Source organism: Dasypus novemcinctus, chromosome 2 (assembly GCF_030445035.2).
Source record: "Dasypus novemcinctus isolate mDasNov1 chromosome 2, mDasNov1.1.hap2, whole genome shotgun sequence".
NCBI classification, from domain to species: Eukaryota; Metazoa; Chordata; class Mammalia; order Cingulata; family Dasypodidae; genus Dasypus; species Dasypus novemcinctus.
In genome coordinates, this window is record NC_080674.1 from 139,527,509 (window position 1) to 139,554,416 (window position 26,908).

General features: G+C 42.1%; 1 protein-coding gene across 1 annotated transcript in view; it reads left to right on the plus strand.

Moving 5' to 3' along the window:
* The window catches only part of LOC101441588 (solute carrier family 22 member 4), a 77,062-nt gene that overhangs the window by 35,820 nt on the left and 14,334 nt on the right, over nucleotides 1-26,908 (plus strand). The window contains exons 4-9 of the mRNA XM_058278345.2: nucleotides 4,392-4,563; nucleotides 8,154-8,280; nucleotides 11,176-11,276; nucleotides 12,833-13,047; nucleotides 14,406-14,588; nucleotides 25,462-25,597. Coding sequence (XP_058134328.1) covers nucleotides 4,392-4,563; nucleotides 8,154-8,280; nucleotides 11,176-11,276; nucleotides 12,833-13,047; nucleotides 14,406-14,588; nucleotides 25,462-25,597 — 934 coding nt within the window. The remainder of the gene's footprint in view (nucleotides 1-4,391; nucleotides 4,564-8,153; nucleotides 8,281-11,175; nucleotides 11,277-12,832; nucleotides 13,048-14,405; nucleotides 14,589-25,461; nucleotides 25,598-26,908) is intronic.

The following is a 26,908-nucleotide window of genomic DNA, read 5'->3' on the forward strand; positions in this document are numbered from 1 at the left end:
AACGTTCTCCTTTATCCCCCACAACAAGCTGCTTGAATTTATTTTGCATGAACACTTAATTGCCTCCTATCTTGACCAATTCGTTACTCCTAACATCAACACACCATGAGATATTTCTTTCAGATTGTTGAATTGTTTAAAAATTTGCTTCCCCTGATGTCTAGGTGTTTTCCTCCTTTTACTTTTATAACTTTTGCTGCTAGGAAACTCAGGCAATTTGAAATTTAACTGACCAATTATGAAGCCTTAAGAAGCCACATTTCTTTTTAATTCAAATTGAGATATGAGTCACATACCATAATATTCACTCCTTCAAAGTATACAGTTCAGTGGCTTTTAGTATATTCACAGGTTGTGCAGCCATCACCTCTACCTAATTCCAGAATGTTTTCATGGCCTTTTTTTCTTTCTATTCTTAACATTTCATACAAATGGAATCATGTAATATGTGGCCTTTTGTGACTGACTCCTTCACTTAGCATAATGTCTCCAAGGTTCTTCCATGTTGTAGCATGAATCAATATTTCATTCCTTTGGATGGCTGAGTAATATTCCACTGTGTGGTATATACCACATTTTGTTCATTCATTCATCAGTCAATGGATATTTAGGTTGTTGCCACTCTTTGTCTATTATGAATAATGCTGCTATGAATATTCATGTACAAGTTTTTATGTGAATGTGTTTTCAGTTCTCTTGGGTGTATAGTTAGGAGTGGAATTGCTGGGTCCTATGATAACTCTTAAATTTAACCTTTTGAGGAACAGACTGTTTTCCAAAGTGATTAACTATATATTTTTATTATTTTCCCCAATCTATTACTTTTCGCTTCTTTATATTTCACTTTAATATAAACATTATTCTATGTATTCACATTATAAGCTCCTCGAAATCTTCAAGGAATGAGATGGGGGTATAAATATATAGAAATTTGTTGGCATTGCACAGTTTGAGGGAAGTACCAGGGAGAGGCAGGGAAGCGTGAAGACTCAGTCCTGTCTGTTTGCAAGGAGCTCACTGTCTGGTTGGGCAGAGGCAGCAAAGGCAGCTGGTGGTGATGACACGGTCAGATGGGGAACAGGTGATTTGTTGGGTATAATGCAGAGATAGGAATGCTTACTTTTGACTGGAGTGATCTGTGAAGGTTTATAGAAGAGAGACAGGAAACGCTGAGCAGAGAATATCTGGTAATTTGAAGAGAATTCTGAGTATTTTGCAGGGAGTAAAGAGAAGTTCTGCTGTCTTCCATCAGGTCTCTTGGTCCAAGGTGCTGTTCCTCTGTCATTCCCCTGACATCCGGCACATTTTAACTGTTTGAGCAGGGTAAAGGAATTAACTATGACTGAACACCTACCACGTGCCAGACACTCTTGCTAGGTGGTTTACATCCATTATCTTGGTCTCTGTAATAGTAACTCCGTGAAGCAAGACTCATTCTGCCAATAAAGGAATTGACTCAAAAGAAACTAAATTTCCTCAGCCATTCTAGAAGCAAGTTATTGTCAAGGAGCCCAGGCTCTCTCTGCACACCTGATGGAGGGCATGTGCAGCCCAGGCATCTCTGGGTACCACCCCCACATCCTGGCTACTGCACCACAGTCTTGTTTCTTGAGCATGTGTGGAGGAGCAGGTGCTACCTCCATGTGACACAGGCCCAGTGGCTTCTGTGGCTGACTGCTGCACAGGGCCCTGATTTCCCAGGGAAGTAAGTCTGACCACCTGGGAGTTGCTCCCTCTGGGAGAATGCCCAGATTCAGGTGGAGGTGACAGGTAGAGCACCTCTTTGAGCCTCGCCCTGGCCAGGACATGTTCCTTTGGCTTAGATGTCAGGGTTTCATTCCCAGGAGGCACTCAGAGGCCCAGTCAGACCAAGACCAACTGGGACTTGCCCTGAGAGCAAAAACCCAGTGGTCAGAAGAGGCTAGAACAGGGGTCCCCAGTCAGCAGAGATGGGAGTAACCACAAGCCATCAGGCTCCCTGCAGCTGAGTGCAGGGAAGGTTTGCCTTGATCTGCAAGATCAAGATGCTTCTTCAAGTGTTTGTCAGTGGGGGCTGATGGGCCTCCAGTTGGTCCAAAGACCAGCCTGGGAAGGGAAAGCCCAAATCCTCACTTCTGAAGGGGAGAACGGCCTCGCCTGTCTCCCACGTACGTCTCCAGTAGACTCTCAGGTGAAGGCCTGCTTTATGTGGCCACAGCTTTGCCCTGAGGAGGTTTTTAGATCAGGTGCCAATCCTGGATGCACCACTTAGTACGGGTGTGATCTTAGGCAATTTACTTTAAGTCTCAGCTGATTATGTATAAAATAGGAGTAATAATAGCTCCTATACAATTATTGAGAAGATTCAAAGAGGTAATATATGTAAACACTTAGCCCAGAATCTGGCTCTAAGTGCCTACTCAAAAATAAAAAATAAAAACTAGCTGTGAAGAAGAAGAAGATGATGATGATGATGATGATGATGATAATGATGATGATGTTTAGGAAGGATTATTGTCTAAAAGTCAGGGAGCAGGAAGTAGCACACATAAGAAACTATTAAGGTTTGTACCATCCATGCTGTTCCCCAGGAAGGCAAAGAGGTAGAGTTACGAAGTTTCTGTCCCCCAGAAGTTCCCTGCAAAGTTATAATAACTGTTCTGGGCTGAGACCAGGTTTAAAGGGGAAGATTTACCTAGGAACCTAGTGGTGCAACTCCTCTCTCTTCTCCTATGGAGGTCATAGAGGTCTGAGTGGCTCCCTTGGCCTCACAATTCTACAAGCTTCTCAAGGTCCGCAGAGATCCTCTTGGTGTGCTCTCTATTCCACACTCAAACCCTCTGCACTACTTTTGAGTCTCTGCTTGGGAATACAGCACCCCCTATTCATTCCCATCTCATCATAATCACAGCCAAAGTGTTTAGAAACCAGGGCGTGGTGGTTCTGCCTATGAAGTAGTAAGAAGAGCATTAATAAGGTAAGAAGAGATCTGCAAGTCACACTTTTATGATCCTCCAAGGAGTCAGGCCCCATCCTTGGAAATGAGTCCTTAGGCGAGAGATGCCTGGGTGATTAAGGCTGTCGTAGATAATGCAGCATGTGGGAGGCTTTTAGAATGGCTGCTCAAGGGGGAACCATTGGCAAGAGTCTCTCAGTTATGATGAGTGAGGAGGAAGTGGGATGGGAATGGGAACAGGTGGAGAGTGGGCAGCTGAAGTTGTGATTTTGATGCTTTTCTGGAATTAATCCTTAATCCTTCACACTGTGTTCAAGGCACTGCCCTGCTCAGAGCATATTAATACAATCAAGAAAATGTTTTCTGAAAGCGAAGCTTGAACAGCCTCTGAATGATCTGTTCTGTATGTTCTGGGCTACTGCTTCTCTGTAGGGGTGGGCAGATCCTAAACAAAAGGCAGAGATGCCGTTGGCCAGATCTTCACCCCTAGGTCAGAGGACCAAAAACGGGGCCTTTGAAAAGGCCTGAAGTTCTATGACAAGGGAAGGAGCTTGTTCTCCGACTCCCCCATCTCAAGCCAAGAATTCCATGGGGCAGGCAACGTCTCTGGATTGTTGGTGCCCAGTAGTCTGCTGCGGTGCTGAGCAAAGCAGGAGCTGACAGCTGTCTCAAGTCCTTTCCCAAAAAGGTGCCCAACACCGAGCAGTCTTGGGTCTTGGTGGTGTCCTGGGAAAGCTCTGGGGAGTCCCCCAGCGTGCGGCCATCCCCAGGGTGCTGCCTGGCCCACCACCAGGGCAGCGGGAGAAGCTCCTTCTCTTCTTTCCTTGCTCTGAATGACTGTGTCGGCTGGGGGCTGATCTCTGGGCACAAATGGCTGCAGAGGGATTCAGCCCTGGGTGTGGGACCTGCTCTGTGCTCCTCCAGAGCCAGCCAGATCCTAATTGTCATTTCTCAGGGTGGGGGTGTCATCACCTCGTCCCAGAAACCACTAACTCTTCAGTGTTTCCCGAAGGGCCAGTTTACATTTTCTTATAGTTGAGGATTGTGGAAAAGGTTAAGCGTGCCGTGACCCCACACAGCCCCTCAGAGCAGCTCCCACTTGTCTCCTGTATCACCCTCTCTGCTCCTCAGGCTGGGCTCTTATTTTGGAAACGTGGCATTCTGAGAAGAGATTACTTCCTGGTGCCGGGCACGAGATTTCTATGATACAGATGGCCTTTTTAAAAATAAACCTATAGCTCCTCTAAAATCCCATGGAAATCCTTCCTTCTATAAGATAAGTCCGGGATCACTTCCTACCTTCCTCCATCCTGACCACTCCTGCCCTGGGTCATGAAGCAAATGCCTCTTCCTTTTCTAAGAGGTTATGGTTTGAACTCTAAGTGCCAGATAATAATGTAAAGATCAAATATGAAAGTGAGCTAAGATGCTAATACTCCTCCCTTGTTTTGAACAGGAACAGAAATTCTTGGCAAGTCAGTTCGTATTATATTCTCCACGTTAGGCGTGTGCACATTTTTTGCAGTTGGCTACATGCTGCTGCCGCTGTTTGCTTACTTCATCAGAGACTGGCGGATGCTGCTGCTGGCGCTGACGGTGCCCGGGGTGCTGTGCGTCCCGCTGTGGTGGTGAGTGTGACCTCTGCGGCCAGACCCCGGCAGGGGCTCGCACCCTCTCCTCGCGAAGTCGCCGAGGCCAGGGCCTTGAAGCTGGGAGAGCCGTTGCCTCCACATGGGTGGGCCTGTGCGCTGCGGTTTGTTTCCACGGCCCCTCCCAGCGCCACTCCAGCCTCTCCAGGACTCTCCCCTGCCCTTTTTCTGTTGGTGGTTTTGGTTGTTGTTTGTGGAGATGGCGTTGTTGGCCTTTGCTGTTTTTGATACTGTTCTCTCTGAAAATCTGTTCCTCCTTTTGGCTTGCACTAATGTAATTTCCTTACGCTTCCTTAAGGTGATTAGCAGCTAAGACGTGCCTGTGTATCTGCTATGTCTTGAAGAGGGACAGAAACACTTGTGTTTAATGAGTTGTTAGAGATGTATTCTCTCCTCTTCCCCCCACCCCTACCCCCAAATGCTCTTGACACCTCAGTTATGGGGACAACAAAGTTTGAAGATACAGTCCCAGGCTTTTCAAATATGATCCCAGGTTAGAGAACAAAAGAAGAATGGAATAAGGTCCTAGCCAAATCCCCATTGTTGGAATTTCCCATTTCTTTGGTTTTTCATATTTAAGCAATAGGAAAGGAGAGTTCTTCCATTGGTGGGTAGTGGTTTTCTGTGTGTTTCTGGTTTTTGTTTTTTTTTTTAATTCTTCTTGGTTTGGTTTCATTATGTCAAAGTCAAATCTTCCAGCGGTGACTGAAATCTGGCTTAATGAACTGCTTGATCCCTACCTGCTTACACATAATGAAAGGTTCTTTGATCATTTTTTCAGATCTCACAGTTTAGACTAGACTTCATGGTGCCCTGTTCTCTGGACACACCCTGCCTGGGAAGTTGCCTAGCAGGTCCATTAGCCTGCTGCGTGATTAGGCAGCGTAAAAGCTGACGGTAGCCCAATTTCTTGGAGGCTGGACCACTCCAAGCTACTGTCTTTTTATGACTTCTGTGACAAGTGTGATTTACTGGTGTCAGTTCCTGGCATGGGGTGTGCATTGGGGTGGGAAGAGCACATTATTTTTCTTCCCAGGACTTTGAGAGACAGCATGTTAAAGGTTAGACATTATTCTGATTGGGAAGTCTCCTCTGGGACTGAGTCTGAGTGTTAGGAAAGCTTTTGTAAACATTCAGGAGACCATTATCTATATGGCTCTGCCTCCAAGGAAAGCACCACCCTAGATTTACCAGAGCAGAGCAATTGCTGGACTAGAGTCATCATCATCATGATCACATGCTCTGCCCTTCTCTCCAGAACCCTCTTGCTACTTGAATTTATTGGACACAAGCTGAAATCATTCTAAGGTCATTTTCTGTCTCTTTAGGTGAATGATTTTAATCATATATATTCCCTGATTCTAGCCTTCTGCTATCATTTTAGTCTAAGGGACCAGTACTTTAAAAATGTTTTATAATCAGCCTTATTACCAAATGATTCTGTCACATAAACCATATAGAAAATGGGAGAGAGAGAGAGAGAGAAAGATAAACAGAGAGAGAGAGAGAGAGAGAGAGAAGCAAAAATAGAAGGGCCCTGATTGACCATACAGAGATGGGTAGGAATTTTGATTTGTAGGGCTTGGATCATTACCTCAGAACCAAATATCACAGTAAGGAACAACCCTGCTAGGTCAGCTCCCCTGAATTTCCAGCAGGGTCCATCTCCTGAGGCGCTGCCTGGCCTCTGCCCTGAGGAGAGTTCTTTCTTCCCTCCCCGGTAGGCTGGTCGGTGAGAGACCCTGGCTGTAGGCACACTCAACAGAGGCAGCCTGCAGCAGCACTATGAAGCTCAGGGATTGTCCTGGGAGCTTAACAAAACTGGTTTTATCTTGTCGTTTCCTTCTTACACAACAGAGCTTTCTTCTTAAACATGCCTTGAGGGTGAGGCTTCCTACAGGATGTTCTTCAGGCCAGGCGGATGTGGGGAATGTGTGTGGTAACACACCATCCCCTCAAATCTACAGAGAGGACAGAGTGTGCAACCTTATTTGGCACTCTGCTAACTTTTAAAATGATCAGCTACACTTGAGACTTTTTGCACCAAAAAAAATACAAAATAAAAAATAGAGATCCTAGCAGTTCTGAGTACAATGGAGGAGAAATGGGAGGGGACCCTACAAAGAGCTGCTCCAGATGCTTCGGGAATTTTTGTGTTCCCAATTCTCTTTACACAACTTGGCAGTAAGTGACCACACATGTGCATGAATCGAGTGTGTGTGTGGAAGGTGGGAATGGGGGCCACTGATGCAATATGGGGGAAGCTTTGCATTTCTAGCTGTTTCGTTAGGTATCTGAGGTCAGTGATGGCTTGCAGAGTCTGTAGAAAGAAAGGTTGCTATTTCAGAAGTAGAGTTGTCCATGAGGTACACAGTGGCTGTTTGGAAAGACCTTGAATTCTGTGATAATAGAATTGGTAGCCACCAGCCACCTGCAACTATTTAAATTTTAATGTTAAAATTAAATTAAATTAAAAATTCATTTCCTCAGTCACATGAGCCACATTTCAAGTGCTCCACGGCCACATGTGGTTAGTGGCTACTGTACTGGACACCACAGAAAGTTCTATTAGCACAGCTCTAATTACTGAAGGTCAATGATTTAACATTATCACCATTCCTACAAGGACCAGCTAAGCACGCATACCAGACAAATGCAAACTGGGGCTCATTTTTCAAGCCATGTACTAGTAGGCTGGGGAAGGGAGCTGTTATACTACGTTTTGCTCTCAGGTAATTCCTAGTGAGGGCTTTGAGATACAGGAGGCCCCTGTGTCTGTTAATGTGATTTATTTTCTACGATAATTAAGTACTGACATATAGGTAAGGGAAGTAACAGCTGGCAGGAGAACTGCAGCAGAATCTGAGAAATACAAATTAGGAAAGAACAGAAATCATATATTCCAACTGTATTTGAGCATCAGTAATAAATATGAATTGATTGTTAACAAAAAAATTACGTTTCTAGACATTAAAAAATCAAAGCCAAGCAAAACATTGGCTTGCTTCCCCAAAACTGGTTTGTATACTAACCTGGGAATCCGCTGAAAGCGCCATGGACAGCCCGTAGGCAAGCACCAGGGCACACACCTTCTCCAAATGCAGGGAAAGCTTGAGGAGCACAAACGCCCTTCCTATCCTTTGCCTGATAAACCTTCAAACATCACCAGCAGGGCTCCAGGAATGCTCCTAGGGCTGGACATGCCAAAAATATGGTTTCTTCTCCAGGAGGACTGGCAGTCTAGTGCACTGCTTTTCTAAGCCACACTGGCTAGTAAATGTTGGCGGCCTTCTCCAGCTGCTCTAGCATAAACATGTCCGTGGTTAATGTCACCCATCTGAGACCTTGTCCTGATCTCAAGTACAACTGATGACAGATCTTGTGCTTTAATCTGGACTTTGGAATTCAAAGGTGCATTTATGAATTCCTATAGTTAGTGGAAAATTAATGAGGACTCCTTCCCAACCTTCTTTAAAATATATATATTATTTTGGAGCCAACTTCTCGTTAACAATATCTATAGTATCTGCTATTTTGAAAACTTATAAACAATAAATAATGATTTCTAGGTTTATTCCTGAATCTCCTCGGTGGCTGATATCCCAGAAAAGATTTAGAGAAGCTGAAGATATCATCCAGAAAGCTGCAAAAATGAATGGCATTGCTGCCCCAGCAGTGATATTTGATCCTGGAGAGGTAAGCATTTGCAGATGTTTCCTCTTGAGATCAGTTCTGCATTCTTGATTTTCTGGAATTTAACTTAAATCAATATTTGCCTGCCCTCTATGTTCCAGGCACTGTGCTATGCCTTAGGGACACAATGATGATTAAGTTCTGAGATAAAGTCCACCTTAAAGGGCTCGTATGAATTAAGTGGAATAATGCATGTAAACTGCTTACCATATAGCAAGTGTTCATTAAATTTTAGTTACCTCTAACTTTTTATTGGTATTGCTCTGTACCATTGATGCAGATACCTACATGATTTTAAAATGTCCCGATTAAGTGGGGAGAAAATGTGTTTGTGGGCTCTTCCAACCATGGATGCCTCACTGAACCCTGAATCTTCCCACAGCCAGCTGAAGAAGCTACAGAGAGGGCATGCTTGTCCTGTACCAAAATCTGCATTATTGGCTTCTACAAAGAGCAGAACTCTGTGGAGAATGGTAGACATGCCAGTGCTCCAGCCCTGAGGGCATCCTCCATCCCTGACCAGCAGGGCCTTTTCCAGAAGCAGATACCCTGGCTATGGCTAGAGGCTTAACTTACAAGTGACCATAAACACAAGCTCTCAGACAGTTGCCAGGGCCAGGCCCAAACATCTCTTAATCTTTTGCCCTTCAAATCAAGAATTCCATTTGCGGCCTTAGTCAATTTAAATGGGTGCTGAAAAAAATATTGGGGGGGTCTAACACATATGCCTCCCAGTGCCATGCTGGGTGTCTATTGGAGGTCATTGGATTTGTGCACTGGTTCTTGTCTTTGAGAAACCTATAGTCTGCCTATAGAGACCAGAGCTACCTGGATGAAAGCAATCATAACACCTTTAAGAGACAAGTACTTTGAACAGATAAGAATAAAGTCTAGCATTTTTTTTCTTTTTTTTTTATTATTATTTTTTAAAATATTACATTCAAAAAATATGAGGTCCCATTCAACCCCACTGCCCCCACCCCCATTCCCCCCACAGCAACACTCTCCTCCCATCATCATGACACATCCATTGTACCTGGTAAGTACATCTCTGGGCATCGCTGCACCCCATAGTCAATGGTCCATATCATAGCCCACACTCTCCCACGTTCCATCCAGTGGGCCCTGGGGGGATCTACAATGTCCCGTAATTGACCGTGAAGCACCATCCAGGACAACTCCACGTCCCGAAAACGCCTCCCCATCTCATCTCTTCCTCCCATTTCCCGCACCCAGCAGCCACCATGGCCACCCTTCCCACACCCATGCCACATTTTCTCTGTGGAAAATCTAGCATTAAAGCACATGACTTCGGACAGCACCTTGTTTCTTCCTGCCATGATGTACATCCAGCCTGAACTGGACAAGCCCACTGAGGCGCGGGAGTGAGAGCTTCTCTGCGGCCCATTCATCTCCTGCCCACCCTGCAGGTAGGGTCCTCTTTAGGAGGACCTGTAGAGTCCGTGACAGCTAATGATAACAAAGGGCCTGACAGATGCCAGACACAATGCCCAGCTCATTTAATGCTCGTGCCAGCCACCGCTGGTATGCACTCCTGCTGGCTCCGTCATTCAGGAGAGGAAATGAGACCCAGACAAGTGAATTCACACAGGCACGAAGCTGGGCTTTGGAAGATAAGTCTCTGGCTCCAAAGTGCATGCTTTTATCAACAGTGGGTTTTTTTGGTTTGGTTTTGTTTTTTGTTTTTTTAACCTCGTGTGAGGGACAGTGGCATTACCTTGGACAGGAAAAAATACAGAGTAGTATCTTTTTGGAAAGTAATCCTGAGTCTCTCTGGTTTCCTTTCTGAAGCACAAATGACTTGCTGGTGCTCTCTGGTCCAAAGGCATTTTTGTGACTCCACACAGGCCAGGACAACTTCTGGATACATAAGTTTTTTGGTCCTGTGGTTTCCAATCCTGGCTGCTCATCACACTCACCCAAGGGCTGTGGGAAGAGGCGCGTGGTTATCCCTGGAAAGAAGCGTGCTAATATTTAGGGACTACTGCCTGGCACCCTCACTTCCTCTATAACAGAAGCTCCTTCCTCAGTTCTGACTGCATACATAGCATAGGACCACAAAGTCCTTGGATTTTAGCCCCAGACAGTCGCCCCCCCCACCCCCACCTCGCCCCACCTCAAAGACTTATAACTTATTTTCGTTTCCATTCTAATAAGCTTGGTTATCTGGATGCCTAACTCATGGCCAATTAACATCAACAGCTTAAAAGTAAAGGAGGGAAGTCCATTGACAGCAGTAAGAAATGACCACTAGCCCCTGAAGGCTAGCATCTGTTCTTCCATGGTGAGGTAATGATAACAATAACTAGAGGTTATTGGGCCTTTACCGTGGTTCAATGACATCAGTGACAAAGTCCAGCCTGTGCTAGGCTTTATACTTAGGATCTCATTCAATCTTCTCAACTGTCAATTATTATACCCATTTTACAGAGAAGTAAACTGAGGCTCGGAGAGGATAAGTAGTAACTTGCCCAAGGTCCCCTAGTTAATCCGAGTCTGTTCCGATGCTGAGAGGCCACAGCAACAAGAAGAGTGTCAAAAGCGTATAGCCCTATCCTAAGGACCTCGGCTCAGAGTGACAAAGGCCATCTGCTGTGAGCACTGTGGGTCAAGGAAAGGCCAGGTCACAGTCAAGCTTTGTGTAAGGAGTTGGTGGAATCGATGCTACAGATTTAAAAGACTTCTATCTAAAACAGACCAGAAACATTTCGAAGTATCAGAATAAGCATAACGTATAGATGACTTTATTCCACCCCAGTTCCAGGCTTCCAAGCATAGCCAAGGTGAAGTGAGAGATATATACATAAATTTTCTCCATCATGGTCAAGGATACTTTCTTACTATCTTCTTAATCTTAAAATATTTGCATTATTTTAGCTACAAGAGTTAACACAACTGAAGCAGCAGAAAGCTTTCATTTTGGACCTGTTCAGGACCCAGAATATCGCCACCATCACCATTATGTCTTTGCTGCTATGGTGAGTAATAAGGGACCCGGCAATGCATGCAGCGCACGAGTGTGCCGCTGATCGTGCTTTAATTCAGGGGAAACGTCAGGGCAAGGCCTGGTTACCCTGAGGCGAGATTAGAACGAGAGATTTCTAAATTATTTGGAAATGCCTCAATTCAAGTCAAGGAATCAGATACTGAAAAAAATCGAGGCAACTATATTTAAGTCTACAGAACTGTGGCCCGGGGTCCCCCTCTTCTAAGGTCATCGCACCAGAGGACTAAGGCCCCTGGTGCCTGAGGCAGAGATGCTAACTCCAGTCCTGCCTCCTGCAGTGATCTTGGCAACTGAAGGCTGCGGGTAGAATAATCTGGATCCCTACCACCCCGTTTTGAGTTTGACAAGCTTTTACACTTGTCACTACACTAATATTAAACTAACAAGTGATTTTAAGCACAGAAAGAAAGAATTGACTTTGTAGACCAGATTTAATAATATATCTGCCAAGGAATGAGGCAGAAGAAAAAAAGACCCCATGACAGTGGCACCAAAAAAGAGGATAATCAGATTAGTAGGTCCACACTGCAATTTGGGCCATTTTCAGGGCCACCCTGCTTTGCAATTAGAAGAAATCAGTGGCAAAGTCCAGGCTGTGCCTCTGAATTAAGTAAAAGTGTCCTCCACATGCGATTTTCCTCGCCCTGGCCCTCCTCAATTCCTACCTGCCAGTGTTTGTGGCTGATACAAATGTATCTTGAGCCAGTGATAAACTAGTCACTGTTTGATCCAACCTGCTCTTAGGACCCTATATGAAAAGCACTGAGATCCCCAGGGCAGTAGAGTTTCATTTTTTTGTTTTGCTCTGTTTTGTTTTGTATTAACCCTTGTGCTACCCAACCTGGTCTAAGATGTATAAAAAGATCCAGCAGCATTCCTGGAGATATGTTTCAGGCATTCTCTGTGTTGTTGTTGGTTTTTCAGTCATGTTAATAATAGGCAAACTTCTACCCAGGGGAGTCTTCACAGTTTAATTATTTCTTCTGCAGAGAAGCTTCTAGGTGAAAGTTAACTGTGGGGCCGGCATGGGCAGCCCACACTCTGTGATGTCTGAGGTCTTCTGGGACTTTCATTCTTGTCCTTAAAGTATGTTTCACTAAATCAAAATTTTGATGAAAGTGGATATCACAGCCTTAACTATGTGTGGTTTTCTTTCTTTTTGATAAGAATGAAATCTGGGTTTTATGTTCACTGATGTGTCTGGATTGCTTTGTTCAAATAACAGCTCTGGGGGAATGAGATTGTACAGACTGTTGAGGAAACACTGAAATTTGATGGAAATGCTTATTTTTACATTGTCCAACACAGTAGCTCTAGCCAAATGTGGAAGTGTGTCTAGTATGACTGAAAAAGTGAATGTTTTCTTTGATTTCATTTTAATTTATTTGCATTTAAATAATCACAAGTGGCTACTGGCTACATAAAAGAGAGCAAGATCTAGACAATTTCTTCACCATCAAGAAATTTAGGGTGGTTCAAAGGGCCATCCTTTTGTCATTTTAATTTTTTTTTTCTTTTGTCTTTCAGGATGCTAACTTCAGTGGGTTACTTTGCACTATCTCTCAATGCTCCTAATTTACATGGAGATCCCTACCTAAACTGTTTCCTCTCTGCCTTGATTGAAGTTCCAGCTTACATTACAGCCTGGCTACTACTGCGAAATCTGCCCAGGCGTTACATTATAGCTGGAGTACTGTTCACAGGAGGAGGTGTGCTTCTCTTAATTCAAGCAGTACCTGCAGGTAAAGCTAACCAATGTTGACAGCTAACACACGTTGACCAGGCCACTTATGAGTCACTGCTTCCAGTCTGTGCAGTCTTTATGCCATAAAACATTCCCACAGCCATGACAGAAATGACCAACTAAAGAGGAGTAGTAACTCTCCCAGTCATGTCCTTGGTAGGACTTGCCTAAACCTTTGAACTTCTTTCTAAAAGTCACACTTGTGATTCACAATTTCTTGGTACTTTCAAACCTTTTCTATGAGGTATACATTCACATGTTAAAGTTGGTAGTTCAGGGCATAATTTCAGTGATTTTATTGTCTTCTCTCTCTCTAACTTTCTCATATTACTGAAATGTAAATAAATAAATTATTGATACATAGCAATATATATAGAAATATATATTTCTTAACAATAAGAAAAGGATAGAAAGAATTTGTCCTTCTCTTTAAAGATTAAATTTAAGTACATTAACATGCTAACAACTCACCATGAAACTGTAGTAACCAATAGAAAAACAAGTGGACAAAGGAATCCATAAATGATCTATAACAACAGTAGAACCAAGTGTAAAGGCACCCCTCACTCTATATTTTTTTAATTTTAAAATTTCTATTTAATTGTCTTTTTTTAAAGATACATAGATCACAAAAAATGTTACATTAAAAAATATATAAGAGGTTCCCATATACTCCACACCCACTCCACTCCTCCCACATCAACAACCTCTTTCATCATTGTGGCACATTCATTGCATTTGGTCAATACATTTTGAAGCACTGCTGCACCATATGGATTTACATTGCAGTTTACACTCTCCCCCAGTCCATTCAGTGGGTTATGGCAGGATATATAATGTCTAGCATCTGTCCCTGCAATATCATTCAGGACAACTCCAAGTCCCGAAAATGCCCCCACATCACCCCTCTTCTTCCCTCTCCCTACCCTCAGCAACTCCGGTGACCACTGTCTCCACATCAGTGATACAATTTCTTCCATTGCTAGAGTCACAATAATTCTATAGAATACCAGTAAGTCCACTTTAATCCACATTTTATTCCTCCATCCTGTGAACCCTGGGATGGTGATGTCCACTCCACCTCTGTATCAAGAGGGGGCTTAGATCCCACATGGCCAATGTATGCGATTCTCCTGCTTGCAGTTGTGGACTCTCTCAGTTCCCTGGCGTGGGCTCACTCTATCTTTAGGTCCACATCTGGTCAATAGGACACTTGAAAGGAGAGTGTTTTGGGGGAAATATTCTTATGTTATAAAAAAAAAATCCCAAACAAGTTAAAAAGACAGTAAAATCAACTAGGTTAAGAAAGTATCACTTCTAAAATGTACCTCTGTTTACACGGGGTCTCTTTTCCAGATTACTACATCTTGTCCATTGGCCTAGTGATGATAGGAAAATTTGGAATCACCTCTGCCTTCTCCATGCTGTACGTCTTCACTGCAGAGCTCTACCCCACGCTGGTCAGGAACATGGCCGTGGGGGTCACGTCCATGGCCTCCAGGGTGGGCAGCATCATCGCCCCCTACTTCGTCTACCTCGGTGAGATGCGTCTTTCCAGTTTGCTCCTTCTTTCATTTGGGTTTCACTATAAAAGTAATAGATGCTCATTGTGAAAAATTCAAACAGAAAGTTCTTGAAAAAAAAAAATCCAAGTTCACCTCTCCTAAGTCCCCACATCACAGTCCCTAGAGGTAACCAACATTAACAGTTTGGTCAGTAGCCTTTCAGACCATTTATTTTGCACAGGTATATAAATATTTAAACACAAACAAGGTACTGTACATAGTGCTTTGCGACTTTATAAACTTAACATTGTAACAGAATATGTTTCCATATTGGTATATATAGCTCTCGTTACTTTTTTATTTTTTATTTTTTTTTAATTATTTATTTATTTTTTTAAATTACATTATGAAAAATATGAGGTCCCATTCAACCCCACCGCCCCCGCCCCCCACTCCCCCCACAGCAACACTCTCACCCATCATCATGACACATCCATTGCACCTGGTAAGTTCATCTCTGAGCATCACTGCACCCCATAGTCAATGGTCCACATCATAGCCCAGACTCTCTCACGTTCCATCCAGTGGGCCCTGGGGGGATCTATAATGTCCCGTAATTGTCCGTGAAGCACTATCCAGGACAACTCCACGTCCCGAAAACGCCTCCACATCTCATCTCTTCCTCCCGTTCCCCACACCCAGCAGCCACCATGGCTACCGTTCCCACACCCATTCCACATTTTCTCTGTGGACATTGGATTGGTTGTGTCCATTGCACATCTATGTCAAGTGAGGGCTTAGATTCCATATGGGTACTGGATGCACTCCTCCCGCTTCCAGTTGTAGACACTCTAGGCTCCATGTTGTGGTGGTTGACCTTCTTCAACTCCATGTTAGCTGAGTGGAGTAAGTCCAATCAAAGTGTAGGAGCTGAAGTCTGTTGAGGCTCTGGGCCTGGGTGTCATATTATCAGTCCAGAGATTCAGATCCCCTACATATATCTTAAACCCAGCACCGACTACAATTCCAATAAAGTAGCATGCAAGTCTTGTGAAAAGAGATCCCCTCTGAGTCCAATTCCATCACGCAGAAACACCAGGTCCAAAGAAGGGCTATCTGTCATGGCAGTGAACCCCTTCTGCCATGACCATAGAACCCGTGGGTCTCTTTATCCCTCAAAAGAACCAATACCTGGGGTTGTATCTACCTTATCTGTCTCTTAGACTCTGTTCAGTTGTACATAGGGGTATTCCCTCTGACAACCTCCAGACTCTTTTTTAGAGACTCACAGCCTTATAATCTCATTTCTCCTTTCCATTTCCCCCTTACATTAGGTCAAACAGCTTCCCGAAGTCATGTTATTATATGTAGACAGGTATATTCTGCTGTTCCGCACTGAATCTTTAATTCAAGGTCATTTTATAGTTGCTTCTTCAGCTGGTATGTGGTAGTGATCCCTCGGTGCCAGGGAGGCTCATCCCCGGGTGTCATGTCCCACGCTGGGGGGAATGCATAGCATCTACACGCTGAGTTTGGCTGTGAGAGTGGCCACATTTGAGTAACATGCAGGCTGTCAGGAGGAAACCCCCAGGCACAATGCTACTCTAGGCCTTGTTCTTATTGCAGGTGTATAGGCTCAAAAGTGTAACCATTAGTATCATGAGCCCCCTGTTGGGCCCTCCTTCCTTCCTGGTTCTTGCCGTTGCACCTGGAGGATTGCCACTGCTCTCCCAGGGCCCACAACAGTGACCCCCCGGCCAGGAGCCCAGTACCCCCCCAGCTGTTGTTTTTGTTTCCACTATGAGTATATATAGACATTACCATATACCCTGGGCATATGCCCTGTATAACTCCCTGTCAACCATATATATCCTGTCAATAACATCCCATATCAGTATTCCTCCGCTGCCATTGTTGAACCACTCTGTGATCCAAAACTTCCCGTAAAGTGAATCCCAACATAATGTCAGCTTCAGAAGAGTCTTAGATCACTGAAATTCATATATACAATATACAGTATTTCCCCAGATCCACCATAAAACCTTTTGCCTTGCACAGCAATAATCTTTTAACTTATTCATATCATACTTCCTGAAACTGATGTACAGATTCCAACACTATAGTTTTCAAACAAGGTGACATTTGTGCTTACTATGTGGTCCATATTTTAGGCTGTACAGTTTTCTAAATTTTTTAGTTATCCTATGTTTTGTCTTATGGTTTTCATTATTAGTCTGTCATCCCCTATATGTTTTTGGTGTAATATTAGCTGTTTTATATTCATCCTCGTGTACTCTCACATAACTCCTCTTTTGCCCCCTTATTTACCTTTGTTCCATCCATTCCACATCCATTATCCCCTCCCCTTAGGGCCCACAACGCCTGCCAATCTAATACCCTGGGAGCCGTCCTTTCTCACGAGAGATACAGTTCTCTCTATTCGATGGCATTAGTCTTCCCCAGGATATGGGTCCACCCCACCCAATGGTAGAACCCACCTTGGCAAAATGAGCCTTCAGCTATTCCCTCCGGAGTCCGTCATGCATCAGACCATACCCCCTGAGCGTCCTAACCAGGTAACCCTCCTACTTATACTTTGATACGTTTTACTCAACATTTAGTTCTCAACGAACTTCTGACACTCTCCCATATTCGTATGTTGCCCCTCCCTCCCACCTATTTCTTGGACAATATTACCCCTCTTCCCATCCCCAGCCCCCCTCAAACCCAGAAAACCCCACCCGAAGGTAACCCCTTGCCCCCATTTTGTCCCTTCTTTGTGCTCATACTTACCGCCAGCTCATCACAGATTCCACCCCTGCAGACATTAACTCACATCCTTCCTCCACCCCCCGATTTCCTGTAAGCCACTTTTCCAGACTCTAGCTCTCTGAGGCAGTTAACTTATTTCATATCATTGAGGTCATATAGTATTTGTCCTTCAATGCCTGGGTTGCTTCACTCAACATAAGATTCTCAAGGTTCATCCATGTTATCATGTGCGATTGTAGTGTATTGGTTCTTACAGCTGAGTAGTATTCCATTGTGTGTATATACCACATTTTATTGATCCACTCATCTGTTGATGGACATTTGGATTGATTCCAACTTTTGGCGATAGTGAACAATGCTGCTATGAACATTGGTGGACATATATCGGTTTGTGTCCTTGTTTTCAGATCTGATGGGTATATACCCAGCAGTGGTATTGCTGGGTCATATGGCAAATCTATGGATAATTTTTTGAGAAACTGCCAAACTGCCCTCCAGAATGGTTGGATCCTTCTGCATTCCCACCAGCAATGGATGAGTGTTCCCCTTTCTTCACATCCTCTCCAGCATTTGTATTCTACTGTTTTTTTCATGGCTGCCAATCTTATGGGAGTAAGATGGTATCTCATTGTAGTTTTGATTTGCATTTCCCTGATAGCTAGAGATTTGGAGCATTTTTTCATGTGCTTTTTAGCCATTTGTATTTCTTCTTTGGAGAAGTGTCTGTTTAAGTCTTTTTCCCATTTTTTAAATGGGTTGTTTATCTTTTTGTTTTCAAGATATATGAGTTCTTTATATATGCAAGTTATAAGTCTCTTATCAGATATATGGTTGCCAAATATTTTCTCCCATTGTGTGGGTTCCCTTTTTACTTTCTTGACAAACTCCTTTGAGGTGCAGAAGGCTTTAATTCTGAGGTAGTCCCATTTATCTATTTGTTCTTTTGCTGCTCATGCTTTTGGTGTGATATTCATGAAGCCATTTCCTATTACAAGGTCCTGTAGATGTTTCCCTACACTGCTTTCTAAGGTCTTTATGGTCTTGGCTCTTATATTTAGGTCTTTGATCCATCTTGAGTTGATCTTTGTATAAGGTGTGAGATGGTAATCCTCTTTCATTCTTCTACATATGGCTATCCAGTTCTCCAGGCACCATTTGTTGAATAGGCCATTCTCTCCCAGTTGAGAGGGTTTGGTGGCTTTATCGAATATTATATGGCTATATACCTGAGGTTCTATATCTGAACTTTCAATTCGATTCCATTGGTCTGTGTGTCTCTCCTTATGCCAGTACCATGCTGTTTTCACTACTGTAGCTTTGTAGTATGTTTTGAAGTCAGGAAGTGTGATTCCTCCTATTTCGTTTTTCTTTTTCAATATGTCTTTGGCTATTCGGGGCCTTTTTCTATTCCAAATAAATTTCATAGTTAGTTTTTCTAGTTCCTTAAAGAAGGCTGTGTTGATTTTTATTGGGATTGCATTGAATGTGTAGATCAGTTTTGGTAGGATAGACATCTTAATAATATTCAGTCTTCCTATCCATGAACAGGGAATATTCTTCCATTTATTTAGGTCTTCTTTGATTTCCTTGAACAATCTTGTATAGTTCTCGATGTATAAGTTTTTTACCTCTTTAGTTAAATTTATTCCTAAGTATTTGATTTTTTTATTTACTATTGTGAATGGTATTTGTTTCTTGATTTCCTCCTGATCTTGCTCATTATTGGTGTACAGAAATGCTACTGATTTTTGCGCATTGATCTTATAACCTGCGACTTTGCTAAACTCATTTATGAGTTCTAGGAGCTTTGTTGTAGATCTCTCAGGGTTTTCTATATATAGGATCATGTCATCTGCAAATAATGAAATTTTGACTTCTTCCCTTCCAATTTGAATGCCTTTTATATCTGGTTCTTGTCTCAGTGCTCGAGCAAGTACTTCCAAGACAATGTTAAATAGGAGCGGAGACAATGGGCATCCTTGTCTTGTTCCTGAGTTTAGAGGGAAGGATTTCAGGATTTCGCCATTGTAAACAATGTTGGCTTTCGGTTTTTCATATATACTCTTTATCATGTTCACAAAGTTTCCTTGTATTCCGATCTTTTGGAGTGTTTTTATCAGGAAGGGGTGCTGTATTTTGTCAAATGCCTTTTTCTGCATCTATAGATATAATCATGTGGTTTTTTTCTCTCAATCTGTTTATATGGTGTATTACATTGATTGATTTTCTTATGTTGAACCATCCTTGCATACCTGGAATAAATCCCACTTGGTCATGGTGTATAATTTGTTTAATGTGTTGTTGAATACGATTAGCAAGTATTTTGTTAAGTATTTTTGCGTCTAGGTTCATTAGAGAAATTGGTCTGTAATTTTCCTTTCTTATGGTGTCTTTGTTTGGCTTTGGTACTAGGGTAATGTTGGCATCATAGAAGGAATTAGGCAGTGTTCCTTCTGTTTCAATTTTTTGGAATAGTTTCAACAGGATTGGTGTTAGTTCTTTCCGGAATGTTTTGTAGAATTCACCTGTGAAGCCGTCTGGCCCTGGGCTCTTCTTATTTGGGAGATTTTTAATGACTGATTCTATCTCTTTGCTTGTGATTGGTTTGTTAAGATCATCAATTTCTTCTTTCGTCAGTATGGGCTGCTTATGAGTTTCTAGGAATTTGTCCATTTCCTCTAAATTGTCATTTTTGTTGGAATATAGTTTTCCAAAGTATCCTCTTATGATAGTCTTTATTTCTGTGGGGTCAGTGGTGATATCACCTTTCTCATTTCTTATTTTGTGTATTTGCATCTTTTCTCTTTTTTTCTTTGTTAGTCTCGCTAAAGGTTTGTCAATTTTGTTGATCTTCTCAAAAAACCAGCTCTTGGTCTTGTTTATCTTTTCAAGTGCTTTCTTATTTTCTATTTCATTTAGTTCTGCTCTTATCTTTGTTATTTCCTTCCTTCTTCTTCCTGTTGGGTTACTTTGTTGTTGTTTTTCTAATTCCGTCAAAAGTGCAGTTAGTTCTCCAATTTTTGCTCTTTCTTCTTTTTTGATATATGAATTTATGGCTATAAATTTCCCTCTCAGTACCACTTTTGCTGCATCCCATAAATTTTGGTATGTTGTGTTATCATTATCATTTGTTTCAAGGTAGTCATTGATTTCTTTTGAGATTTCCTCTTTGACCCACTGTTTTTCTAAGGGTGTGCTGTTTAATTTCCAAATTGTCGTGTGGAGTCTGGGTCTCTGTCCCTTGCAAATTTCCAGCTTGACTCCACTGTGGTCAGAGATATTGTTTTGTATGATTTCGATCTTTCTGAATTCATTAAGCCTTTCTTTGTGGCCTAGCATATGGTCAATCTTGGAGAATGTTCCATGTGCGCTTGAGAAAAATGTATATCCTGCTGTGTTTGGGTGTAATGATCTATATATGTCTATTAGATCCAGCTCTTCTAATATACTGTTCAAATGTTTTGTTTCTTTAGTGATTCTCTTTTGAGATGTTCTGTCCAGAGTTGATAGTGGTGTATTAAAATCCCCCACTATAATTGTAGATGCATCTATTCTTTCACTTAGTTTTTCCAGCGTTTGCCTCACATATTTAGAGGCGCCCTTGTTAGGAGCATAAATATTTATGATTGTTCGATCTTCTTGACAGATTGTCCCTTTCACTAAAATATAGTATCCTTCTTTGTCTCTCACAATTGTTTCGCATTTAAAGTCTATTTTGTCTGATATTAATATAGCTACTCCTGCCTTTTTTTGGTGGTTGTTTGCTTGTATGATTGTTTTCCAGCCATTCACTTTCAACCTCCATGAGTCTCTGGGTCTACGATGTGTCTCTTGTAGGCAGCATATAGATGGGTCGTATTTCCTTATCCAGTGTCCCAGTCTGAATCTTTTGATAGGTGAGTTTAGTCCGTTGACATTCAGTGTTATTATGTTTAGAGAGTTATTTATGGTAGCCATATTTTGGTTGGATTTGTGTTTGTTATATTTTGTTTGTATTATTTTATTTTCCCCTTCTATTTTTGTCTTTCTTGTTGCTTTTACACTCTCCTCCATCTCTGACTGTCCTGTTTTTTCCTTTCTTCCTGCAGAATTCCCTTAAGAATTTCTTGAAGGGGAGGTTTCTTGTTGATATACTCTTTCAGTTTCTGTTTATCTGTGAATATTTTGAACTCTCCATCATTTTTGAATGCTAGTTTAGCTGGATAGAGTATTCTTGGTTGGAAATTTTTTTCCTTTAGTACCTTGACTATATCATACCACTGCCTTCTTACCTCCATCGTTTCAGATGAGAAATCAGCACTTAATCTTATGGAGTTTCCCTTGTATGTGATGGTTTTCTTTTCTCTTGCTGCTTTTAGAATTTTTTCTTTGTCTTGAGCATTGGATAATTTGACAAGTATATGTCTTGGGGTGGGCCTGTTGGGGTTTATGACCAGTGGAGTGCGCTGTGCTTCTTGGATATGTACATCTGTCTCTTTCAGTAGATTTGGGAAGTTTTCATTCATTATTTCCTGCAACACTCCTTCTGACCCCTTTCCCTTCTCTTCTCCTTCTGGAATGCCTATAATACGTATGTTTGAGCGTTTTGCGTTATCATTCAGGTCCCTAAGTCCTATCTGGATTTTTTCTACCTTTTTATTGACCACTTCTACTATCTGTTTGATTTCCAATGCACTGTCTTCCACATCACTCATTCTCTGCTCTGCCTCTTCTAGTCTGCTGATATTTGCTGCAAGTGTATTTTTGATTTCTTGAATTGTGGTGTTCATTTCCATCATATCTGTTATTTTTTTGCGCATGTCTGCAATTTCCCCTCCAAGTGTTGTCTTCATGCTGTTAACCTCTTTCATTACTTCATCAAATTTGTCGGTGATAAATGTTCTGAGATCTTTCATTGCTTGTGCGAAGTCCTGCCCCCCTTCCTGATTGGATTCAGCCATGTTTTCCTGATTACTGGTTTGGTTTGTAGATTTTTGTTGCTGTCTTGTCAACATTTTTTCTTGACGGGTTTAATCAGTTCCTTAGCTTCTTTGTCTAGTCTTGGAGATTGATTAGCTGTTGTTTTTGCGTAAGTGTTATATCTTCTCTTTGTCACTTTGTTCTTCTTATTCCAATTTCTTATTGCTAGTTAAGCTCACTTTAAAGGAAAGTATTAGTGCTGGGGAAAGGCAATTGTGTAAGGGAGGAAAAAGTGTGAAGTAGTATTGGTGATATATGTTAACAAAGCAACAATATGAGTTCTGGGAGGATGGAGGTTAGATCATGTAAATTGTGTAGAGTTATAGTAGTAGGAAAGTACCTATAATGAGGTAGACGACTGAATATGGGAGGAATGTGGTATGTACTAAGAGGCTATTGTTTTTGTGAGAGAGGGAAAGAGAAAAGAAAGGTAATAGTTTCAGGGACGAATACCAGATGGAAAACTAAACAAAGGTATTAGAAATTAAGAGTTAGACACTTTGTGGATCAAAGAAAGGGAGATGGAATATAGGAGAGATAGCAGATGGTGGAGGATATCAAGTTGTAGGGGAAAGGGGATAGTGTAGATAGGTTAAATCTATTCACAGAGAAATGAGGCAGTGGAGGGTGAGGAAACCCAGCAAATGTGAGGTATTTCCTGTAGGACCTATTGTACTGTTAAGATAAAATAGTATAAGAAGAATAATAGGGACAGGAAAGAGAGGATTAAAAAACAACAACAACAACAAAAATAAAATAAAATAAAATTTAAAAAAAACAAAAAACAAAGAACAGAGACCCCGCCGCCAGGCTCGGCTGGGCTCGGCTGGGCTCGGCTGGGCTCGGCTGCGCTCCGGTCCCCCGCCCTCCGCGGCTCGGCTGGGCTCAGCTGGGCTCGGCTTTCCCGCCCGCCGCCCGCCGCGGCGCAGCGCGGCTCGGCTCTCCCGCCCGGCGCGGCGCGGCTGGGCTCGATTGAGCTCGGCTGGGCTCAGCCCCCTCGCCCTCCGCGGCTCAGCTGGGCTCGGCTCCCTTACCCGCCGCCCGCCGGGGCACAGCGCGGCTCGGCTCTCCCGCCCACCGCGGCGTGGCTCGGATCCCCCGCCCGCTGCCCACCGCGGCCCAGCTAGGCTACCCTGGCCGCCGCCCGCTGGGGCTCCGCGCGGTGCTAGCTGCCTCGGCTCTGCCTACCCAAGGAGGGAGTCCTCCACACGTAGCGGGGATCTCCGTGTATATTTCACAGACGGATCCTCTCTGTTACCTTCCCTCCAAATCGATGTCCAGACACCTTGGGACCAGGAAAAATCCCGAAACAGCCCGGTCCCAAAGAGTCTCCGACGCCTCCCAGCCGATTCCCTCCAGGAGCTAGTAACCGGGAAGTTCACTCAGCCGCCATCTTCTCTCCCCTCTCGTTACTTTTTTAATAGCTATATAGTGCTCTAATGTATGTATATATATAAACCAGGTTCCAATGGATGGATATTTAGGCCATTTCCAGGTTTTTGCTTTATAAATAACTCCCCAGTGAAAATTCTCCTTCTATGCCTTTGTATATTTATTTACATGAATCCAGGTTCATGGATATATATATATATTCCTAGAAGTAAACTTGTTAGAGCAAAGGATGCCTTTAAAATTTTTCATAGATATTGCCAAAGTGACCTCTGAATATTGCACCAATTTACACACAAACTATCAATATATGAGAGTGCCTATTTCCCCACACCCTCACCTACAATGGAGATTACCCCATTTTAATCATAACAATTATGAAATAATAATTGTATTTGAAAGAAATTAGCCTTTTGCATATATAAGTATTTTTCCTAGTTTGTCATTTGCATTTTGACTTTCTGATATTTTTGGCAATTCAGAAAATTTTAGCGTTATAAAATCAAATGTACTGATGTGGAATAATACCACAGAGGGGCTCCGGTGGGCTGTTCAAGATAGTATCTGGCCCTCTGAGCCTAGTCCTCAGTAAGGACTCTGCTGGTGAGAGATATAGACATACCTCCCTGTCCTTCCAAGTCATTCATTGGTTACCTACTGGTCGAAACACACACACACACACACATACACATACACATAATGTATCTCCAAAAACATGTATTAATTCTTAGAAAAGATACACTCTAAATTCTTACAGAGAAGGAGAAACATTTCCTAACAAACATACACAGCCACCCTGAACCACACCTGAGAGAGATTTTTATACAGAGTAGTATCATTTCTTTCTTCTTCCCTATGATTTCAAACTCTGCTCAGATGATCCAATGGTACACCCCTGGTACATTAAAAAATGGAGTCAAAGATACAGCTTTCTGTTCCACAATACCACTCCTGTTAGCTGCACAGAGCCTCAGGAAAACTTCAAGAACAATATTTTCCCTTATGTTTGAGATCAGGTCAAATTATTTGGTATGTTGGTCCTCTATAATCTCTGTATGCAGAAGGGAATGAGGATGAGAACCTATTGTTCTGCTGTCTGAATAATCCCAGGTAAAGAGGTAGAGACAACTCTTCCAGTTACATATAAAACCAAAACAAATAAACTTTATTATCCTGTATTAATAATATTAGATAAACTCTTACCTGCAAAGAAACCAAATCTAGCAAAGTGCTTTCACATATTTTACAGAATATGTCTCTGACATTTATTGAATTAAATTGAATTGAAAATAGGACCTTGATCAACATTTTCTTTTAGAGTCTCATGCATTTGTGGACCTAGGTTTCCACTGCAGACAACTAGTTTGGGCTAAAGCAGAGGTCACACCAGTCCCATTATACCAGCCTGAACCTTCAACCTCTCAGTTCCCCTTTCCCCTTCATGACATCCCACCCCCTATTTCCAATTGCCTCCACCTTAGGAGGGAAATTTGGTAGGCAAAAATGTCTATCAAAAGAAAATCGATCACACATGATTAAGTGGCAGCTTAGAGAAAGCCATTTGACACAAAAAGTTCTTAAGAAAACACAAAATCAAGTAGGGAAATGATTTTAGAAATGCAGGGTTAGTGGAATCTGCCAAGAAGAAACTGTGATCTTTTGCTTACTTTTTTCTTCTGAAAATGTTCAGATTTTAAACTGTTCTCAAATTCTGTTTGACACTTTAAACGAAAGCCTCCAGCTGACCGCTGGCTCTAACTGATGCTCTCATGTCCCGGGCTCTCCAGGTGCTTATAACAGACTTCTGCCCTACATCGTCATGGGCAGCCTCACTGTCCTGATCGGAATCATCACCCTTCTTTTCCCTGAAAGTTTTGGAATGGCTCTACCAGAGACCTTGGAGCAGATGCAGAAAGTGAAAGGGTAAGTGGAATTTGAAAAAAATGACAGCGAAATACCTCAGAAAGAACAAACGTGCAAGAACAGCCACAAAAGTTCTGAGAAAAGAAAAAGTATTAAGCAGAAACTAGTGCTATCAGAAAATAAAGCATATTATAAAGCAAAGATAATTAAAACAGTGTGGTGATGGCATACAAATAGAAATCAATGGAACAGAATAGAGTTCAGAATTAAACCCAAGAAAATATGAAAATAAATATATGATAAAAATGGCAAATTCAAACTCAGTGGGGAGAAAGATAGATTATTAAATAAAAGGTGTTGGAACATTCAACTGGTCATTTGGGGGGGCTGGGGAGGAGTTGGATCCTACCTCAAAGTACATCAGGATAAATTCTAGAAAGGTTAAAAATGTAGGCCTAAAAAATAAAATAAATAAATTCATATATATTTTTATAACCTTAGAGAAGGCCCTTCTGAGCATAATATGAGAAACAAAGAGCCATAAAGGTAAAGATTAATATATCTGGATTATATATTATATTATGGCAAAAAGAAATCATAAATAAACACAAAAGTCAACCAGTCAGGGGAGAACATTCCTAATATGCAAAAATCTCTTAGCAATCAGCAGAGAGACAACTCAGTAGAAAAACTGGCAAAGAACCTGAACAAGCAGTTTATAGAAGAAGAAATATAAGTGGCCAGGTATAAAAAATATACTTGTCCACATTAATAAAAAAATGCAAAATAAAATAATTCAATGCCACTTTTTGGCCTATGAAATTGACAAACATTTAAAAGGTTAGTGGTATGTCAGAGAAGTTTAGGTTCTAGAGTGAAACTGCCTACTTTCAAGTATCAAATTTATTGTGTAAACTTGGACAAAGTATTTAATTTACTCTAAGCCTTGTGTTCCCATCACATGTATGGGAATATCATAGGACTATTGTGAGCTTATCTAAGATAAATTGTTTTCTGTGTGTGGCCAGATAGGAAAGGCTGGGAGAAAAAACATCAAACTATTGATGCTGTCACTTTCTGGAGTACTCAGAGGAGAGAGTCCTGCAAAAAAATTCTATGCTTTTGTATTATTGAATTTGTTACAAACATATATCACTTTCATTATTAATAATTAATAATTGCCTTTTTAAAAAGATTTATTTATTTATTTTATTTCTCTCCCTTCCCCTCCCTGCCCTATTGTCTGTTCTTTGTGCCTATTTGCTGCATGTTCTTCTTTGTCCACTTCTGTTGTTACCAGTGGCATGGGAATCTGTGTTTCCTGTGTGTGGCGCCATTCCTGGGCAGGCTGCACTTTCTTTCACACTGGGT